Here is a 22,917-nt window from a genome sequence, read left to right on the forward strand (position 1 = left end):
TCTCTGTAAATCTGACTTTCCAAGAAAAATAAATAAACCTTAAATAAATAAATAAATAAAATTAGACTGGAGAGGTTAACATTGTTTCATCTTTTTCTGAAATATAATTTCTGAGCTGCTCGGCAATCCAAGGGAAGTGCAATCGTCAGGTTCAAGTCTCTATAAGCGAAGGTACTTTATAAAAGGGGCAATAATAAGGCTTTGACAATAATCAGATAAAGCCAGTCTAGGGACTGGGAGGCAGCATGCTGAACACAAAGCATAGATTAAAAATCTGAACAACCTGGGCTAGCACTGTGACATAGCAAAGTAATCCTACATCTGTGCCTCCAGTATCCCATATGGCCACCAGTTCATGTCCTAGCTGCTCCACTTCCCGTTCAGTTCCCTGCTTATGGCCTGGGAAGCAGTAATGGATGGCCCAAAGCCTTCCACCCTGTGCTCACATTGGAGTTGTGGCAGAAGCTTTTCACTTCAGACTGGCTTGGCTCTGCTCTGGCCATTGCAACCATTTGGGGAATGAATCAGCAGACAGAAGATCTTTCTTTCCTTCTCTGTCAACCTACCTTTCAAATAAAAGTTAAAACAAACAAACAAAAAATGTGCACAACCAAAAAGCCATTCTCAAATCTCAATGCACAGATGGTTTTGCATTTCCAACCCATGCTCTTACAGGAATGGATGCTCTTTGGATACAGTAGCCATGGAGACCTACAGTGAAAAGTGATCCATGGTCCATATTCTACAGTCCCAAGACTCCAGGACTCCAGCCACTGGTGACGCCTCCACAAGCTCAGGTCTGATTTGCAACCACTGGAGCCCCAGCAAGACTACATAAACCAGATGTCTGCCAGCCAAGTGAATAGAAAAGGACAAACAGCAAGCTGCAGGGGCACTTACCTAAACTATCAGGGCTGTCAATGGAGAAACACATCAGGATCACATCAGTGTCTGGATAGGAGAGAGGCCTCAGGCGATCATAATCTTCCTGGCCAGCTGTGTCCCACAAAGCCAGCTCTACCTGTGAGGGGGAAACAAGCGACCACAGCAAACACGTTAGTCTCACCTCCCTCTTGGAAAAAGTGACACCTACCACAATACACTCAGATGGTAGATTAGGAAGACAGAAATGCTCACTTTTATGACTCAAGGCCGAATGCAGAGGATATATGCTTAGTGTTTCAGGTTAAAATTCTCAAAATCACAAATTTTATAAACAACTATTTGTAATGAGCTAATAAGCAGCGTAGTAATTCAAATGCCAAGAAAAAATAACCAGTTCTTAAGACATGTTTCTAATTCTATTAGAAAAGAAACTGAGTAGATTGGAGCACAAGTTAAATTGTAAATGACATTCCACCAAGAAGGCAGGGAAATACCAGATTCACTTTGCCTAACACTTCCAACCCAACCATTTTATCACTCTACTCTTCAATTGCAAAAACACAGAAATAAGACTACATTTGAATTTATGTCTGGAGCAGTGTTTAAAAAAACAAAACAAAACAAAACAAAACAAAAAATAAATAAATAAAACAAAAAACCCCCCACTTCTTGGGACGCTTTTATCATTTATCACTGTGTTCAGAGTGCTGACAATTCTATCTCCAATCTGGCATTCTACAGATTCGCATCAAGGAAGACAGATTATGGCTCCAACAGTTGGGTCTCAATCACACCTTTAAACCAAGACTGAATTCCGAGCTTTTGGGTTGTCAATCAGCTGACTGGAAGATTTCTTCCTTTCTTTCAAATAAAATGAGCAAAACTAAGTAGATGGGCTGGTGTGATACAGTGAGCTAGGATGCTGCTTACAACACAGACTACCCACACTGGAGTGTCACTTCAAGTTGTGCCTGATCTATTTCCAACCCAGTTTCCTGCTAATGCACCCAGGAAGGTTAGAGATGATGGCCCAAATACTGACAGCCATGCCACCATTGTGGGAGAAACGGATTCAATTCCGGACTCTGGGCTTCAACTTAGGCCAATACTGAATGTTGTAGCCATTTTGGGAATGAACCGGCAGATGGAAGCGCTCTTTTCCTGCCTTTTTAATAACCAAAAAAATTAAAAATCTAAAAAAAAAAAAAAAAAATTGCAGCTGCTGCATTTCTGACCCATTTCCCTGCTAATACGCTTGGGAAGGTAACAGAAGATGGCCCAAGTCCTTGAGCCCCTGCGTCCATGGGTGAGACCCAGAAGCTCCTGGCTGCAGGCTGATCTAGTTTTGATGTTGCAACGAATTAGCAAATGATAGATTTCTCTCTGTAAATTGTGCCTTTTAAGTAAACAAATAAATCTTAAAAACAAACAAACAAACAAACAAAAAAACAACCCCTGGGCTTTGGCATTGTGGTACAGAGGGTTAAGCAGCTGACTGCATGCCAGGATCTCGCAGGGGCACCAGTTTGGGTTCTGGCAGCTCTACTTTTGATCCAGATCCCTGCTAATGGTCTGGGACAGCAGTGGAAAGCAGCTCATGTGTTTTGGCCCTGCCACCCACATGGAAGACCCCTAAAAAAGCTCCTGGCTTTAGCCTCTGGGCCACTGAAGCCATTTGGGGAATGATCTAGCAAATACGGCACCTTTTTGGGGCTGGTGCTATGGCTTGATAGGCAAAGCCACCACCTGTGGCACCACCATCTCATACAGGTACCAGTTTGAGTCTCTGCTGCTCTGTTTCTGACTTAGCCCCCTGCTAATGAGCCTGGGAAAGCAGAGGAGAATGGCCCAACTCCTTGGGGTCCTGCACCAACACAGAAGACCAAGGAGAAGCTCCTGGCTTTGGAATAGCCCAGATATGACTGCTGCAGTCGCTTGGGAAGTGAACCAGAAGACTGGAAAAGATTAGTATCTTTCCCTCTCTAACTGTGCCGCCTTTCAAAGAAAAAAAAAAAAAAAAAAAGAGTAATCATTACGGCCTATTCTGTACTTGGTTAAAATGGACTCCAAGCATGGTGCAGCATGGTATATTTAGATTAACTTGTGAAGCGATTTGGTGGTTCTGTACCATATATCCCTAAAACAGGTTTAAATCACTTTGTAAACGAAGGTTCAAAGATCAGGCAGCTTACTCATGGTCACAGAACTATCCAATGCCCTGTGATGATGGATCCTGGAATTCTGAGCAAGTAGCCTAACCTATGGGAGACAAATGGTGCTACAAATTGGGCTAGGTGACTAAAGGTCAGACAGGGACAGTAAGTAAAGTTAGAAAGTAAGGAATAGAGAAAGGAGATGGAATGGTAGAAGGTAATGTCTCAGTGTTAATAGCATGATGACACGTGGGAGTTTAGCTCTCAGAATGACATACAGAAGGTCAGGAAAATGAATTAAAAGCATAATTGCGAAAACAAAAAAGTGAACAGAAGATAAAAAACATCTACTCCAGGTTGGGGGAAAAAGATCAAACAAAAACAAAACACACAAAAAAAACCACACACCTAAAAACCTATGCCAATTCCTAGGGTTTTCAGGATAGATACTGTGAAACGTCACTGTCAATAATGGGAAATGTAAACACCCATGCAGGCTGTTTTATGGTTTTTATCTAAAAGGCAGTTACAGAAAGAAGAGGTTCCCAGACGTGGGCTATCCCCTGCTTTTCCTAGGCCATAAGAAGGAGCTGGGTGGGAAGTGAAGCTGCCAGGAAACGAAATAATGTCAATACGGGGTGCTGGTTCCACAGGCACAGCTAAGCCTACTCTGCTAAGGCGCTGGCCCCAAATATCTTTTCTTTAAAAAAAAAAAAAAAAGAATATTTATTTTATGTCAAGTAAGTGACAGCAGAATGAGAAACCTAAAAAGCAAAGATCACTAGAGCTAGTAAATCTCTGAGCATTTGGTGAACTACTGACACAGTAATAATAATAATAATAATAATAATAATAATAAGTTGTTTATCAGCAAGAAGATAATCATTTGAGCAATATTTATTTGGCAACAAATGACACTTCTACATTAACACACCTGAAAAGGGCACATAATAAGGCTGCCCTGTGTGAAACACACAGCGAAACACATAGATAAAGTCTGCATAATAGGAAAATGAACAAAGTGAAAAATGGATATTCTTTGCCAATGTTTTTGTTAGCATGTGTACCAGTGGCAAAATTCCTGCAGGTCTCCGCTCAGTATATCATACAAAGTTGACAGCAGCTTCCACAGAATGGGTACTTACCTGTTTTCCATCCACTTCAATATCTGCCACATAGTTCTCAAACACCGTGGGGACATAGACCTCTGGGAACTGGTCCTTGCTGAAGACTATCAGCAAGCATGTCTTGCCACAAGCACCATCACCGACAATCACCAGTTTCTTCCGGATGGCAGCCATCACTTAAACAGAAGACAAGAAGATGCTGATACAGAATGAACAGCTTCAGACTATAACATTTTTTTTTTAACCCATGGGGCATAAGCCTCTATTGTTTATCCAAATTAAAAATTCTAGTGCAGGCTTACACTGGGTACTTTAAGGTCATACACTAAAAACTTGCAAGGGATGGGACACAACACTCAATGCATAAGATCGAAAGCCTTCCCCCAAAGATCAGGATCAAGACAAAAGGGTGCCTTTCACTCCCCAATTTGGACCAGGCAAAGCCATGGCAAGCAACTACATACAGTTCTTCCATGAGTGGCAAGGGACTCGCTTGCTGAGCTATCTTTTGCTACCTTTCCACATGCAGCAAGCTGGATCAGAAGCAGAATAGTTGGGATGAGATGCTGACATCACAAGCAGTGGTTTAACTTGCTGTACCACAATGACAGCCCATGACACAATCTTCTATGTGGCAAATCCCTTGGAATCCATTACTAAACTATTAGAATAGGCATGTTCACTAAGGTTGCACAATCTAAGATGCTGAAAGTCAATGGTATTTCTTTCTTAAAAAAAAAAAAAAAACACACAAAACGTCTCTCTCTCTTATTGGAAAGGCAGATATACAAAGAGGAGATACAAAGAAAGATCTTCCGTCCACTGGTTCATTCCCCAAGTGGCCACCAACAGCTGGAGCTGAGCTGATCTGAAGCCAGGAGCTTCTTCTGGGTCTCCCACACGGGTGCATGGTCTCAAAGCTTTCTTCTTTCCCAGGCCACAAAGAGGGAGCTGGATTGGATACAAACTGATGCTCATATAGGATACCAGTGGATGCAAGGTGAGGATTTAACCACTAGGCTATTGTGCTAGGCCTTCTTAAAAAAAAAAAAGTACGCCACCAGGGTGATTTTCTTTTAAGTATAATTTATTCAGGGACCAACCTACCAGCCCCTCTCTCTTTCTCCCTTCACCTCTCTTTCTCAATTCACTAGTTCACTCTCCAGGTGGCCTCAATGGCTGGAACTGAGCTGATCCAAAGGCAGGAGCTTCCTCTGGGTTTCCCTTATAGTTACGGAACAGAGTCCCAAAGACTTGGGCCATCGAAGCCATAAGCAGGGAATTGGATCAGAAGTATAAACAGGACACAAATTGGTATCCACATAAGACACAGGAGCTTTTAAGTGGATATTAGTCTGATGAGACATCACATTGGCCCTTTGTCTGCCTTTAAAACACACACCTGTACCACTGGGTACAAATATTGAAATCACTTGTTTTTCTTAGGTCTAGAAAGTGAGTAGCTACAAAATTTGCACAATAGCTGGCACTGTGGCACAGCCATTAAAGTCTACTGCCTGTCAGAATCCAATATGGACACCAATTTGAGTCACAGCATGCACACTTCAAACCTAGCTCCTTGCTAATGTGCCTAAGAAAGCAGCTTCAGTTCTTCCATCCCCTGCTCCCATATGGGAGATACAGAAGATTATTACCTAGCCATTGTTGCCAGTTGAGGAGTGAACCAGTGGTTGAAGTCCTATTTCTCTCCATTTAATATTTGAAATGATTAAAACAAATCTTTTAAAAAACATACCTCTTCCTCCTAAATGCAGGTTAGGATGTCTGCCTGAGGTCAAATTTTAGCTCTGGCTCCTGACTCAGGTTTCCTGACAATATTAGTCTTCAGAGGAAACTGATGGCTCAAGCAGTTGAGTCCCTGCCACCTTCATGAGAAACCTGCCTTCCTTGCACAAAATTGGACAGTGAACAAATCAGAGTTCTCTCAGAAAGGTAAATAAAACATACAATGTTTAGGCACTTATGTATACCCAACAATAAGAACATTCTAGGATGAAAAGGGCCAATATTGCTCTCAGACCCTCAACTCATGAACTCTCAGCACAATCTTACACTGTTCAGTGAAAATACACCAGTGCTCAGTGAATACATACGGTTGTCATGATTGCAAGATTCTTTTCTCTGTAACTCTATCAAATTAATAAATTAAACAAACAGTAAAAATCATGCTGTGTTGAACTCAGATGACTATACCATAATCTCCTCTAGGCAGTCAATTCCTGTATCTCTCCCTCAGTTTTGGTTTTGGATTCCCAATCGATATGAGATATGTCTCAAGGTCCAGCACTTGTTTCACTCATTTAGTCTTTCAAAATGCAAATCACATCAGGGTAGGGCCCGGCAGCTTGGTATAGAGGTTAAAGTCCTCGCCTTGAATACATGGCACATGAAGGTGCCAGTTCTAATCCTGGCAGCCCCACTTCCCATTTTCAGCTTCCTGCTTGTGGCCTGGGAAAGCAGTTGAGGATGGCCCAAATCCTTGAGACCCTGCACCCGTGTGGGAGACCCGGGAGAGGGTCTGGGCTCCTGACTTCGGATGGGCTCAGCACTGGCCACTGCAGTCACTTGGGAAGTGAATCATCACACGGAAAATATTTCTGTCTCTCCTCTCTGTATATATCTGACTTTGCAATAAAAATAAATTGATTTAAAAAAAATCACCTCAGGGTAAACATTTTATCTTAAATTCCTTTGTAGAGCCTATAAAATATAGAACTTTAGTGGACAGCAGTAGGTGTTAGATAAGCTTAAAGCTATCAGACCCTGCATGGTAGCCTGGTGGCTAAAGTCCTCGCCTTGAACGCACTGGGATGCCATATGGATGCCGGCTATAATCCTAGCTGCTCCACTTCCCATCCAGCTCCCTGCTTGTGGCCCGGGAAAGCAGTCGAGGGCGACCCAAGGCCTTGGGATCCCACACCTGCATGCCAGACCGAGGAAGCTCCTGGCTTCAGATAGGCTCAGCTCCAGCCACTGTGGCCACTTGTGGACCGAATCATCAGACAGAAGAACTTCCTCGCTGTGTATCTGACTTTCAATAAAAATTTAAAAAATAATAAATCTTAAAAAAAATGAGAAGACATAAATTACCTAATTTTTATTCTACTTTGAAATAATCCAGGGCACAGAAACTGATGGGTTTTCTGCTTAAGAAAAATAAAAGAATCTTCCTTAATGTTCAGTCTGTTAGCAACACAAGAGGATTCATAAATTCTGTTTTTCTCACACCTCCAAATTAATGCCAAGATTTGATACACGGGGTGAGTTGAGTACTGTGGTACGGTGGGTTAAGTCAGCACATGGGAGGTTTACATTTCATAATGAGTGTGATCTGAGACCCAGCCCCTGCATTTTTAATCCACTTCCTGCTAATGCACCAAGGGTCCTGCCAAGCGCTTGGGTCCTGCCACTCTCACAGGAGATCTTAAGGTAGTTTTGGGCTCCAGGCTTTGGCCTTCCCTACTCCTGGCTACTGCAGGCTTTTAATGAGTAATCTGTCACTTTCCCTTTCAAGTATTTAAATAAAAATTAAGGGAGGCAAGGAGGAGAAACAAAAACAGAGCCATACAAAAATAACAAGATCCATCATCCAATTACGTACCTTGTAACATTTTGATCAACAACCAACAGCATACTCAACAGAGGTCTGCAAGTCTACAACGGCTTAACAGTGAAAGCCCTCCTCACACAACAAAACTGTATCACTCATCAATTGTGGTGATACTGGCATAAACAGACATATGTGCTGCCAGTGATATGGAAGCTTAGCACCTATAGTTATATACAGTATCAATTTTTTTTAAGATTTATTTATTTTTCTCGGAAAGGCAGATATGCAGAGAAGAGGAGACACAGAGAGGAAGTTCTTCCGTCCTATGATTCACTTCCCAAGTGACTGCAACAGCCAGAGCTGCACTAATCCGAAGCCAGGAGCTCCCTCCAGGTCTCCCACATGGGTGCAGGGTCCCAAGGTTGTGGGCCATCCTCTACTGCTTTCCCAGGCCACAAGCAGGGAGCTGAAAATGGGAAGTGGGGCTGCCGGGATTAGAACTGGCATCTTCTTGGGATCCTTCATGTGCCATGCATTCAAGGCGAGGACTTCAGCCACTAGGCCACGGCGCTGGGTCTCCCCTCCCCCTGATTTTTAAGATTTATTTATTTTTATTGCAAAGTCAGATATATAGAGAGACAGACAGAAATATCCAGCTGCTCCAATTTCGATCCAGTACCCTATTTACGGACTGGGAAAGCAGCAGAGGATGACTCCAGTGCTTGAACCCCTACACCCACATGGGACACCTGGAAGAAGCTCTTGGTTTCAGACTGGCTCAACTGTGGCTCTTGCAGCCATCTGGGGAGTAAACCAGCAGATGGAAGATTCTCCTTCTCTCCTTTGTAAATCTGCCTTAAAAAAAATAAACTAAGCCTTAAAAAAAAAAAAAAAAAGCAGGTAAAGAGGTTAAGCTGCCACCTACAAAGACTGGCATCTGATATGGTTGTCAATTCGAGTACTGGCTGGTTCACTTCTGACCCAGCTCTCTGGTAATGTGTAAAGGAAAGCAGAACAAGATGGCCCAAGTCTGAGCCCCTACCACACATGTTGGAGACCTGAATGGAGTTCCAGGTTCCTGGCTTTGTCTGATTTAGCTGCAGCTGTGGCAGCCCATCTGGATGAACCAGAAATTGGACAATCTCAAACTCTGCTTTTCACAACAAATAAGTGTCAAAGAAGAGAGGGGAGATTCTTTTATTTTAATATCTAAATAATATTTATTCATTCATCTGCTGGTGGGACATCTCAGTGTTTCTATCTAGTTGCTACAATACTGCAGACAGCATCTGTGTGAGACACTGATTGATTCCTTTGGTTGATTCTTGGAAGACGATTTGCTGGGTGCTTTTATGACTTACTTTTTTTTTTATAGCATGATTTCTTTTTATTATTTTTTTATTATTATTTCTTTATTGGAAAAGCGGATATACAGAGAGGAGAGACAGAGAGGAAGATCTTCCGTCTGATGATTCACTCCCCAAGTGAGTGCAACTGCAACGGCCGATTCTAGCCGATCCGAAGCCAGGAGCCTCTTCCGGGTCTCCCACGCAGGTGCAGGGTCCCAAAGCCTTGGGCCGACTGCTTTCCCTGGCCACAGGCAGGGAGCTAGAAGGGAAGCGGGGCTGTCAGGATAGAACCGGCGCCCATATGGGTTCCCGGGTGTGCAAGGCGAGGACCTTAACTACTTGCGCCACCGTGCTGAGCCCATGACTTACTTTTTAAGGAACTGCCAAAATGTTTTCCACAGCAGCCAAAATGTTTTCTGTGGCCTTGTCTCCCTGACTTTATCAAGGTAACAGGGAAAAAATCACAGAAACATTTAATGCTGTTATGAATCTTCTACTACATATTAACATGCTTAATCTTCATAATAGCTTTATGAGACAGGACTTAACATTATCTTACAGACAAGGAAACTGAATTATTTGAAAGGCTAATCTGTGCAAGGTTACACAGTTAGCTAGTAAAAGGCAGAACCTCAATGAATAAAACTGTTCCAGAGTCTACAACGTTCAATATTCCACTGTCTTGTCCTCTTTCCTCCCCACCCCCAATATCTGGAGAATCAAACCAGTAACTGGGATGTACTTCTCTCCTTCGTATATATAGGCAAGCCTTGCTGAAACTGTGAAAAAAATTAACTTAAGGAGATGCCTACTTTGAATTATTTCTTAATAATCCACTGGTTTACAAAGACAAACAAAACAGGTTCCGGGTTGGTGCAGGTTAAGCTGCTGCTTGCAATCAGAGAACTTCTCAGAGTCCTGGCTACTCCACTTCTGACCCAGCTTCTTGTTAATGTTTGAAAAGGCAGGGCAAGATGTTGGCCCCTCCCTGCTCCCTCACTGCAGTCCAGGAAGTTCATTCCTATTCCTGGCTTCAGCCTATCCCAGGTCTAGCTGCAGGGCCATTTCAGAAGAGAACCAGTGGGTGGAAAGTCTCCCTTGTCTCTCAAATAAACAAACCTAATTGGTTTCCCACCCTCTTTTATATATGTATGTATGTGTATATACACACACGTGTAGTATATGTATATCTATGTATGTATATAATGTCTTTACATACATTCCTTTTAGAATGTCATATATATATAACAGGAAAAAAATCCCAAATCTCAAGTGTATCTGAGTAGGTATGAAGTGACTAACTCTAGTGTCTACTGTGTCTTAAGTCTGTTCACCCTTGCTGGGGAACAGGTGATGTTAAGTAAAGACTGCTGCCTTCAAGCTCCAGGAAATTATAATATAGAAACAGAATAAAGTGGTGGCCATCTCTTCACACTTTTTCCCCCTCAACTGCAACTGATTCCATGTAGTGACTATAGCGCACTTGCACACTTGCCTGTCTTGGTCATGTGGTGGCACTTCAGAGGTAAACTATGACCACATACTAATGTGCAGTTCCTTCCATGTTACACTGCAGTTTTTGGTGATTGTGTGACCATATTGTTGACTCACAGCTGCCTGAATAGGTTTCTGAAAGGCTGAGATGTTGATGAAGCAGTCCATTCAGCCTAGAGGTTAAGTGAACTGGAAATCTGAGTATCTGCTCGCTTCATAAAAAACAAATATCCTAAGGCACCAGAGGTTTATTTTTTTAATCTTAAATATTTGAAAGGCAAAGAGATGTTCCATCCACTGGCTCATTTCCCGAATGCTAGCAATACTTGGAGCTGGGCTATACTGAAGTCAGTAGCCCAGAACTCCATCCACACCTACCATGTGACTGGTAGACACCCAATTGCTTAACCCATTAGCTGCTAAACAAAAACTGGTTCAGAGGCAGGAACTAGAATCAGGTACTCTGAGATGAGAGCATCTCAAGTTGGCAATTTAAGTGTTACACCAAATGTCCAACCCTAGCACTAACAATTACTTTCATGTGCCATTGAAATTTTTTTCAACAATTTTAAATTAATACAACAATCCTTTATAAGTCAAATATCTAGTCATATAAAGAATATTAATAGGGCCTGGCGCAGTAGTCTAGAGGTTAAAGTCCTCGCTTTGAATTCACCACTGGGATCCTGGTATGAGTGCTGGTTCATATCCCAGCTGCTCCACTTCCCATCCAGCTCCCTGCTTGTGGCCTGGGAAAGCAGTCGAGGACGGCCCAGAGTCTTGGGACCCTAAGCCCGCGTGGGAGACCTGGAAGAAGCTCCTGGCTCCTGGCTTTGGATTGGCTGAGCTCTGGCCATTGTGGCTACTTGGGCAGTGAACCAGCGGATGGGAGATCTTTAATAAGAGTTTCTCCTTCTATTTGTAAATCTGCCTTTGCAGTAAAAATAAAATCTTAAAAAAAAAAAAAAATAGTATCAGTAAGTAAAAAAAGTCAGTCATTCCATTTATATAAAATATGTAGGACAGATTATCTACAGAAAGTAGGACAGTGGGTACCTAGAGGTTAAGGCGGGTGAGGGAAGCTCTGTTTTAAATTCTGTGGGGTAAGTGAGAGGGTCAACTGCTTGGTAAAAAGAGCCTACTGGGGGAGTGATGCTGGAGCATGACGTGCTACATTGCTGCTTGCAATGCTGGCAACCATATCAGAGTGCTGGTTCATGTCCTCGCTATTCTGCTTCCTAATATACCTGGAAAGGCAGCAGAAGTTGGCCCAAGTGTTTGGGCCCCAGGCAGCCATGTGGAAGACCAGGCTGGTACTCCTGCTTCCCGCCTTTTGCAGCCATTTGGAAGTAAACCATCATATGGAAAGTATATTTTCATTGTTTTGCCTTTCAAATAAATAATCCTTGAATTTAAAAAAAAAAAACTACAAAAAATATGAGAAAAGAAAAAAGCAAGAGCATACTAGTTTTACTTGCACTTACTGCTCAGGTGCCCTAGGCTCATCTTAGAAAGGCGTACTCTTGAATAAACTCCTCGTGTGGCAGGATCTATTTCCAGCCACATGTCCTTAATAGATTTCTTCTGAAAAAGGTCAGGATACTTCTCACTACATCTCAGGAGTGCTGTTGTGTCTGAGAATTCACCAGAATGAATAAACTTCAGAAAAAGCAACGTAATCTCAAGCTACTTGAATGATCAACTGGCCCAAGTTTGTACACTGATTTAGAAGACAGGGAAAGATAAGTTCTATAAAACAGGAGCCTCTCCACCTCGTCTTCATTGGTAGACGCCTGTCTTTCTAGCTTCTACAAGCTGTGAAAGGCAATCAGCTCATGTCAAATTTCACATTAAACTTACCTGAGATAGTTTTTGTTTTTAACAATATATTTTATTTATTTGAAAGGTAGGCTTAGAGAGAGGGAGGAGAGAAAGGAACGGAGACTGAGAGCTCTTTCACCTGCTGGTTTCCAAAGGGTTGCAACAGCTGGGACTAGAGGCCAGGACTACATTCAGTTCTTCCACATGAGTGGCAGAGGCCCAGGTACATTTGCAGGCAGCTGGATGGGAAAGCGGAGCAGCTGCATTGTGAACCATTTATATGGAATGTCAACATTGCACATGGCAGTTTAACCTGTCCCATCAGCCCTGATATCACTCAGTTTGAGCCAGAGGAGGTAACAAGAAAACACAGATATAACAAAAGTCAGGGCAGGCATCTGTCCTAGAGGTTGATGCCAATTAGGATGCATGCAACCCCTATCAGAGAATCCCCTATCAGAACATCTGGTTCTAGTTTTGATTCCTCTGGTATAAGCACTATTATAGTGGAGAAAGCTGTTGCCTGCGATGCTGGCATCCCATATGGGTAACCAGTTTGAGATACTACACTTCCAATTCATCTACTTGGTAATGTACCTGGCAAGGCAGTGGAGGACAGTCCAAGTGCTTGGGCACCAGCACCCATGTGGGAAACCTGAAAAAGTTCCTGGCTCTGGACCGGTCAAGTCACTGCCATTGTGACCATTTGGAGAATGAACCAGTGAATGGAAGACCTCTCTCTCTGGGACCCCTCTCTAATGAATCTTGGGAGGAGAGAGGAAGGAATACAGTAACAGTATTTCTTTCTTTTTTTTTTAAAGGCTGGAAGTGGTAACCATCATTTGTTTTTAAGATTTATTTTTATTTTTATTGAAAAGTCAGATATACAGATAGGAGAGACAGAGAGGAAGATCTTCGTCTGATGATTCTTTCCCTAAGCGGCCGCAACGGCTGGAGCTGAGCCAATCTGAAGCCAGGAGCCTCATCCGGGTCTCCCACGCGGGTGCAGGGTCCCAAGACTTTGGGCCTTCCTTGACTGCTTTCCCAGGCCACAGACAGGGAGCTGGATGGGAAGTGGGGCTGCAAGGACTAGAACCGGCGCCCATATGGGATCCTGGCACGTGCAAGGCGAGGACCTTAACCACTTGCGCCATTGTGCTGGGCCCTGTAACAGTATTTCAAAGGAAGATTTTCTCAAGATAATATTCACCACAAACATCAGGTCCTCTTTTTACTAAAAAGGGAGTGAGAAAAACTTGTCAACCACAGACCCCAGCCCTCTCTACTGCCTCCTGAGCTCTGTACCAGAGAAGATGGAGTGAAGACCTGGACACAGGAGCTCAACTCATGCACTCATACTTCACTCATACTTCACATAGGCATCTAACCTGGTGCCCTAACCACTAGGATACATGCCCACCAAGGTCCTTTAAAGATATATTCCAGGGCCCAGTGCAATGGCTCAGTGGCTAAATCCTTCCTTCCTTTGCAAGAGCTTGGATTCCATATGGGCACTGGTTCCAGTCCTGGACACTCCATTTCCCAACCAGCATCCTACTTGTGGCCTGAGAAAGCAGTGAAGGATGTCACAAAGCCTTGGGATCCCGCGTCTGCGTGAGACACACAGAAGCTCCAGGCTCCTGGCTTCAAATTGACTCAGTTCTGGCCACTATGGGGAGTGAACCAGAAGATGGAAAATCTTTGTCTCTCCTCTCCATAATTCTGATCTGCCTTTCCAATAAAAAAATCGTAAATAATAATAACAACAACAATAATAATAATGCTAGTAAATACTTCTGTCCATCCTTCATACCTTTTTTTCCCAGCTAGTCTCTCTTCTACCAGTTCCTTCATCAGGCCACATGGATTGATATCAATTCTTATCTCTACATAATCACAAATTTTGTGGAGGAAGATAGTGGAAACACAACACAATTAAGTGCTTGAATAGAAGTCTTTTTCTCTGATATGGCAAAGAGCAAAACCAAGTATTTCTGCAGAGGACTTCAGAGAAAATGATGTCTGACTTGGCCACGGGGACAAGTCCCTTGAAAGAAATGAAGAGAGATAGCTCACCCCTGCCAGTTTCTGCCAGGCATAGCCTGAACTCATCCCCTACGATGAGGCCATAGCATCCGTATTCTTCATGGATCCTTGACCTCTCTCATGGATATTTTGAATGTGTTTCTAACTCACTGCTGAGTCTGGCACTGTGAGGTAAGTTAAGATGTATTCTGTAGCAGGCATCTTACATGCTCAAGCACCAGATGCTCCATTTCTGATCTAGTTCCCTGAAAATGTTCCTGGGAAAGCAAGAGAAGATGGCCTAAGTACTTGGGGGACAGATGAATCTCCTGGCTTCTGGCTCTGGTTTGGCTCAGCCCTGGCTTCTGCGGTCACTTGGAGGTGGACCAGCAAATGGAAACCTCTCTCTGCCTCCACCTTTCCAAAAACAAACAAACAAACAAAAAAACCTTAAAATAACAGAGGGGTGGCTCAACAACACTTTTTTAAAAAAAGACCTATTTTACTTGAAATTCAGACCAAAATGAAGATACAGAAAGAGAAGGTTTCCCATCTGCTGGCTACAACAGCAAGACCTGGGCTGGTCCAAACCCAGGAGCTAGGAGCTTCTTCCGGGTCTCCCCTTGGGTGCAGGAGTCCATCCCTGCTGCTCTCACAGGCCATTAGCAGGGAGCTGAATCATAAGTGGAGCAGCTAGGACATGAACCATAGCCCTTATGGAATTCCAGTGCTACTGAGGTTTAGCTTGCTACACGATCGTGCCAGACCCTCAGGAATACTTTCTAAGGTGAAAGAACAATTTAAAGAAATGACCAAGTAAGAAAAAGAATTTATAAAGAAAATGAAATTATGAGGCTGGAAAGATGGGTGAAGGTTAAGCTAGAGCACCAAGCTAGCAATCTGAATTCTATTCTAAGGAAGGGAAAGCAACTGAACTGCCATGATTTGATCTGTGGTTTCCAAAAAGGGTCTGGCAGCCACATCAAAGATGACTGGGAAGGAACTGACCAAGAAGGAGAAGAGCACAGACAGGGTCTAGCAGTGTCCAGGTGGAGACAGAGGCCTAACGGACACAATGATACAACCTATGGAGGGCTGTTCCAAAGCCCACACACATTTCCACCAATGACGTGAAAGACAGCACCAAGGTAAACTGTTAATCCAGGTAAAAATGCCATAGCATTGAGGTGTGTTAAATGGGGAGGGGCAGTGATGTAACTATGGTGACTCTCAGCAACAAGAGGTGGTCACAAAGAAGCCAGAGGCATTTGAAGAGGACAACTGGGAGCTATGGTGAGAAACAATGCTAACAACCCAGAAGGCAGCACTGCAAAGATAAGGTCCAGATGATGAGAGGCACCAAGAGTCCATCGGCTGGCCCATCAGGCGATTTCCAGTAATCATGTCCTTTCTCCTAGTTGCAAAAAGCGGCAGTTCGCAGTGGACTAAGGAAATGTGAGCACTGAGAGAGATGATGTAAAACGCTTTTTTAAGAAGTTAGGAAATACATGTTACAACACAGATGAGCCTTGAGCATTACATAAGTAGTCAATGACGACAGTGAAAAAAAAAAACCAAAGCTTCTTAAATGAAATATTGCACAGTGCAAAGAGCCAACTTCAATGTTAGAGGTAATAAAAATGAGACAATTATGTTTCCCCTTCTCTAACTACTCTGCTACAGATTCAGAATTAAGAGAAGCAAAAAAAATTTTTTTCTTTTCTTTTTTTTTTTTAAACTGCAAAGGCATATTTAAAGAGAAGCAGAGACAAAGACCTTCCATCCACCGGTTTAATTCCCAAATGGCCACAATGGCCAGAGCTGAGCCAATCTGAAACCAGGAGCCAGTAACCTCTTCTGGTTCTCCCATGCAGGTGCAGGGTCCCAAGGCTTTGGGCCATCCTCGACTGCTTTCCCAGGCCACAAGCAGGGAGCTGGATGGTAAGCAGGGCTGCCGGGATTAGAACCAGTGCTCATATTGGATGTTCGTACTTGCAGGTGAAGGATTAGCCAAATGAACCATTGCACCAGTCCCAAAAATTAAATTTAAAAAGGGGAAAGGGAGCTGAGAATACATTAGAGGGTAATGGATTTATTTTTATTGGACACTCAGATACACAGAGAGGAGGACAGAGAGGAAGATCTTCTGTACGATTCACTCCTTAACCATTCGCAAAAGCTGGAGATGAGGCAATCTGAAACCAGGAGCTTCTTTTGGGTCTCCGACATGGTTGCAGGGTCCCAAAGTTCTGGGACATTCTTGACTGCTTTCCCAGGCTACAAGCAGGGAGCTAAATGGGAAGCGGAGCAGTTGGGATTAGAACCAGCGCCCGTGAGATCCCCTCACGTGCAAGGCAAGGGCTTTAGCTACTAGGTTATCACACTGGGCGCAAAGGGGTAATGGATTTTTTTAAAGAAAAGATTTAACCTGTCCCCGCCCTCCTCCCCATTACATTAGATAGGCAGAGACCAATAAGGAAAGCTTAGGACAGACAGGAAACGGTCAGCTTGGACTCACATATACCTTACTAGGTGGGACACAAAGATCAGTATTCTTCACTAAGGTACTGAGGATTGCTTTACACCCCTCCTAAAATTGTTCTGTGCCTTAATTGTTAACATATGCCTTGTCAGATTTATAAGCCTGTTTGGACTATCCTAAAATTAGCCAAGTTCAGTAAAAATCATGCTTCAATACTGTAAGATGCTAAATACAAAAATGAAAATAAACACGAGACAGCTGAATAGTACCCTATAACCATTTAAAGGTGTATAGCAGCCGGTTATGTATAAATTAAAATTGAAATGTCAATGAAGTAGTCACAGGATTCTCCAACATACTGGTCATTCAAAACCATGACAATTAACTTTCTAATGTTGTAAACTGTTGTTGATGTTATGTTGTGACTTTTCATTGGAGGGGATGATATTTTGCCAGCTATACATTCAGACCAGGGATGGTCTCCCAAGGAAACTGTTGAACTTATCTGGACAATAAGAGGCTGGACTCTATGCATGGTACATGCTTGCAATGAAGGAATCATGACTGGATATGAACTGTACTACTGCCACAATGTGGAGGAATCCAACATGGGGAGGGGGGAGGGCATGGGGAGGGAGTAGGGGAAATCCCAGAACCTATGAAACTGTGTCATAAAATGAAATTATTAAAAAAAATTATTAAATGAAATTACTTTAAAAAAAAAAAAGATTTATTGGGCCCGGCTCTAGTCCTGGCATCCCCACTTTCCATCCAGCTCACTGCTTGTGGCCTCGGAAAGCAGTAGAGGATGGTCCAAACCTTGGGATCCTGCACCTGCAAGGGAGACCCAGAAGCTCCTGGCTCCTGGCTTTGGATCAGTTGAGTTCCAGCCCTTTTGGCCACTTGGAGAGTGAATCAGCAGATGGAAGATCTTCTGTCTCTCATCTCTATAAATCTGACTTTGCAATAAAAAGACATACATAAATATATGACTACTATCTTCTTTTTTTTAAAGATTTGTTTTTATTATTATTTTTTTATTGGAAAGGCGGATATACTATCTTCTTTTTACAAATCAAAGTATCAGGGTACTGCCGTGACATAGTATGCCAAGCTTCAATATGGGCTCCAATTAGAGTTCTGGTTGTTTTCACTTCCAATCAAGCTCCCTACTTATGGTCTGGGAAAGCAGCAGAGGATGGCCCAGGGCTTTGGGATCCTATACCCACATGGGAGACCTGGAAGAAGCTCCTGGCTCCTGATGGGCTCAGCTCTGGCTGTTGCAGCAGTTTCAGGAGTAAATCAGCACTCGTAGCACTGAGCAGATACGTATGTGCACTGACTGAGCTAAGGTTAAAATATCTAGTCTTTATAAGCTAGTAGATTAAATGTGTTGATACATAAGAGTTAGTGCTCTGACTTTTTAAATGAAACTTTCAAAATCTCAAATTGCTAAGAATAGACACCAGTTTTCAAATTTACTTCCTTTAAGATACTTCCCTTCTCTGAAATGGCCTTTAGTTTCATTATTCAAATAGGAAGCTATTTCTTTCCAAACAAGATCTGCAAGTCTGGAATAACCTACTGCACATAAAACTCCACAGTCCCTACATTCATTTATGAATATCAAACAAAAACACAGGGCATGGTGGAGTGACACTTAATGTCTTATCACCTTAGAGATGGAAAAAGGCCTTGTGAAGAAAACTTTGATATATTTTAGAGCTATTTTCTGCCAAAATGAACAGATTCACTGTGAAGGATCAAAAATGTTATTAATGTTTAAGTACTAAAAATTAAAAGAAATTTTTTTTCCAAATTGGAACAGAATCAAGGTTACCTAAATAAAATTGGAGCAAAATCAAGGTTACCTGAATACAATAGTGTTTTTCATATAACAAGTTTTCCCAGTCTAATAACTTTTTTCCTATAGCATTTCTTTGTTTTATTGTAGCAAAAGACAAAAGAGCCAGTGCCATGACTGTGGGGTTAAGCCACCATGTGACACTGGCTACCCGACCCATATAGGCACAAGTTCATGTTCCAGCTCCTTCACTTCTAATCCAGCTCCATGCTAATGGACTAGGAAAAGCAGCAGCAAGCCCCCTGCCACAACATGGGGATGAAGCTCCTGGGTCAACCTGGCCCCAGATGTTGAGGTGTTTGGGAAGTGAAGATTTCTCTCTCTGTCTCTCCCTTTCCTCCCCAACCTCCCTTAGTGTAACTCCGAATTTCAAATAGAAAGAGAGAGAGAGAGAGTACGCAGGCAGGCCTGGTGCAGCAGCCTAGTGGTGAGGTCCTTGCCTTGCATGCACCGGGAACCCATGTGTGCCCCAGTTCTAATTCCAGCTGTCCTGCTTCCCATCAGCTCCCTCCTTGTGGCCTGGGAAAGTGGGGTTGAGGATTGCCCAAAATCTTGGAACCCTGTGACTAAGTGGAAGACCCAGAGGAGGTTCCTGGCTCTGAATTGGCTCACCTCCACCGTTGCAGCCACTTAGGGAGTGAAACAGCGGACAAAGATCTTCCTCTCTGTCTCTCCTCCTCTTTGTGTATCTAACTTTCCAGTAAAAATAAATAATTCTTTAAAGAGAGAGGGCCTAGGAGTTGTAACCTCTGTCACTGAGTCTCCCCTTATAATAATCGTAATTTACTGTCCCTGGAAGATGTAATTACATGGAAACTCCTATGAAACCCACAGATTCTGGATGGGTCCTGCAGACAAACAAGCTCCCTTGCTCACTCCCTCTTTTGTGAAAGGCAAAGAGAGAAAGACAAAGATCTTCCATCTGCTTCTTCTTTTCCTAATTGCCACAATACCCAAAAATCAGGAACTAAATTCAAATCTCTATGTGGGTGCAGGGACCACCCTCTCCCCAAGTGTACATCAACAGGAAGCTAAAAGAGAAGTGGAGCTGGGATTTGAACTCGGGCAGCATGATATGGGTTGCAGGTGTTCCAAATTGCATCCTAAGGTAAGTAATCAATGAAAGTTCCCACCTGATAGGTGTCTCAAGAGACCTCCAATTGATTCTGATCCACCTTCACTCAACCAGCAAAACACTGTCATCAGCTTGATCACTTATCACATACTTAGGTCATTTGGATACAGGTTCCCAGCCCAGAATCCACTTTTGATCCACTCCCCTGCTAACACATCTGGCAGAGTAATGTAAAAAAGACTCCTGACTCAAGCTTCCTGCAGATACTTCCTGTAAGATAGTGGTAACAGCTCGAGTAATTTACTTCCTGTCTCTCATGCAGAAAACCTTAATCGAGTTACTGGCTTTAGTGCAGCCAAGTCCTAGTCATTTCTGGCATTTGGAGAGGGAACGAGAAAATAAAAGCAAATGCTCTCTTTCAAACAAGTAATCCAAAAAATTATTTTATCGGGGCCCAGTGTGATAGTTAACAGCCTACTTCTCCACCTGCAAGTGCTGGAACCCCATATGGGTGCCAATTCATGTTCAGGATGCTCCATTTTCCATTCAGTTCCCCACTATTGGCCTGGGAAAGCAGTGGAGGTTGTCCCAGAGCCTTGGGATCCTGCACCCATGTGGGAAACCCGGAGGAAGCTCCCGAATCCTGGCTTTGGGACTGTCTTAGCTTTGGCTATTGTGGCCACTTGGGGGAGTGAATCAGAACATGCAAGATCTCCCTTTACTTGGTCTTTCAAAAAAAAAAAAAAAAAAAAAAAAAAAAAACTTGAGAGCGAAAGAGAAATAAACAATACCAGCTGATATTTGTCATGGTGAATTAAAAGAAAGTAGGCTCTAGAAAGGTATCATTGGAGATGCGACATGTTCTATGATTAAGAGCAGGACTGACAAAAACAAACTCCACAACCTAAATTAGCTGAATAATTTTGATATCATGTTTACAATCTATACATTTTCTTAAACATAAAGCAAAAATGCCTTTCTGCACTATGTTTAGCTTATTTTGGCATAAAGGAAACCATTAGTGATGTCTGAACTAATGCTACTAGGTTATAACAAATGTAATATAAAGACATTTATTAGCCAAATGTTAGTTATCAATAGGCAAAATACAACTGAGCTGCCAAGAAACAAAAATAGAAATAATTTAACTGAATAACTGTTTCTTACTCTGGATAAAGATCTTCCAATATTTTGGAAAGATAATGAACAAATTTTCATGCAGATAAAATAATCATGGCTTTAGAAATTACTAATTCAGCACACTTAAGATAATTATAATTTACTATCATAATTCTTCAAAGGGCTAATTTGCAAAAGAAACTTACAACAAGCTTGCTGTCACTTTACAAATACCCTGAAATAAAACCTGCAGCACAGCTTTGGTAATAGTAATTTTTGCTTTTTAATACATTCTTTTAAGATTCAATGTTAGGGGCCCGGCGCAGTGGCGCAAGTGGTTAAAGGTCCTCGCCTTGCACGCCCGGGATCCCATATGGGCACCGGTTCTAATCCCGGCAGCCCCACTTCCCTTCCAGCTCCCTGCCTGTGGCCTGGGAAAGCAGTCGAGGACAGCCCAAAGCTTTGGGAACCTGCACCCTGTGGGAGACCCGGAAGAGGCTCCTGGCTTCGGATTGGCATAGTATCGGCCCGTTGCGCTCACTTGGGGAGTGAATCATCGGACGGAAGATCTTCCTCTCTGTCTCTCCTCTCTGTATATCCGCCTTTCCAATGAAAAAATAATAAAAAAATAAATCTTTAAAAAAAAAAAAAAAGATTCAATGTTAGAAATTTGGAAAGCAAATAGCAAATGGATGCTTCACGATAAATTAGGATGACAAAACAAACCACTTTCTATTAAGTAACAGTAGGGCCTAGAGCAGTAGCCTAGTGATTCAAGTCCTTGCCTTGCATGGGCCAGGATCCCACATGGGCGCTGGTTCTAATTCCAGCTGCGCTACTTCCCATTCAGCTCCCTGCCTGTGGCCTGGAAAAGCAGAAGAGGATGGCCCAAAGCTTTGGGACCCTGCACCTGTGTGGGAAACCTGGAAGAAGCTCCTGGCTCCAGACTGGCTCAACTCCAGATGCTGCGGCTGCCTGGATAGTGAATCATCGAATGGAAGATCTTTGTCTCTCCTCGTCTTTATATATCTGACTTTGCAATAAAAATAAATCTTTTTTTTTAATGTGTGAAATAAATCTTTTCAAAAATTCTTTTTAATTGAAAGCCAAAGCTACATCGACAGAAGAAACAGATTTTCCACCCACTGTTTCACAACCCAGAGGACTCAGTAGCCAGAGCTGGGCTAATCCAAAGCCAATAGCCTCCTCTCAGCATCTCATGTGGGTGTAGAGCCCAAGGATTTGGGCCATCTTCTCCAATGTTCCCAGGCCATTAGCAAGGAGCTGGATCATAAGCAGAGCAGTTGGGACTCAAAACTGGTGCTCATATGGGATGGGAGCACCATAAGCTTACTACATGGTAAGTGTAATCTACTATGCCACCAGCAGCCCCTCTCACCTTCGTTCTAATGATTTACTGGGAAACAAACTGGCCACAATAGAGATGCCAATGTTTCAAGCAGCAACTTTACACACTATGCCACAGGCCAGCTCCACATTTTTATTGCTTTACTTATCACACACTCTAACTTTCCTTCCTGCCAACTACATTAATGTATGAATCTTATTTAGGATTAGATAGGAAACACAGGCATAAGTACCTAACTCAGGTGCTCAAACAACAAACCTACTGACAAAATTTTTTTCCAGAAACAACAAGAGGTTATACAAACTAATTCCTAGTAGAATTTATAAATGAAAAGGGCTATAAGAGCAGTGGTGTACCATCCTAGTAAAGTTTTTATGTAACACTTTATTCTAGTAGTTCAAATACTCACCCTCAAAGAATAATACAAACTCCATATATAATAAAGTTCAAAAATCTCTAACAAGAAGTACTAAAATTCACATCCTCCCTGTGAATTCATGTGCTCTAATTATTTTATATATATATATAAATTTTAAAGCAGAGACAGATCCTCTATACACTTGTTCACTGCCAGAATGTCCTT

At 42.7% G+C, this 22,917-nt stretch overlaps 1 protein-coding gene across 4 annotated transcripts in view; it reads right to left on the bottom strand.

The window, feature by feature from the left end:
- Positions 1–22,917, bottom strand: part of RHOA (ras homolog family member A) — a 44,290-nt gene that overhangs the window by 8,630 nt on the left and 12,743 nt on the right. For 2 of the 4 annotated variants that reach the window (XM_040994466.1, XM_040994467.1), the window contains 2 exons: positions 4,184–4,341; positions 901–1,021 (listed from right to left, as the gene is read on the bottom strand). In XM_040994466.1, the coding sequence (XP_040850400.1) occupies positions 901–1,021; positions 4,184–4,339 (277 nt within the window). In that variant the 5' untranslated portion in view covers positions 4,340–4,341. The remainder of the gene's footprint in view (positions 1–900; positions 1,022–4,183; positions 4,342–22,917) is intronic. The other 2 variants (XM_040994468.1, XM_040994469.1) reach the window with 2 other exon arrangements.

The sequence above is a fragment of the Ochotona curzoniae genome, unplaced genomic scaffold (genome assembly GCF_017591425.1).
Source record: "Ochotona curzoniae isolate NIBS_2020 unplaced genomic scaffold, NIBS_Ocur_1.0 contig_908, whole genome shotgun sequence".
Taxonomy (NCBI): domain Eukaryota; kingdom Metazoa; phylum Chordata; class Mammalia; order Lagomorpha; family Ochotonidae; genus Ochotona; species Ochotona curzoniae.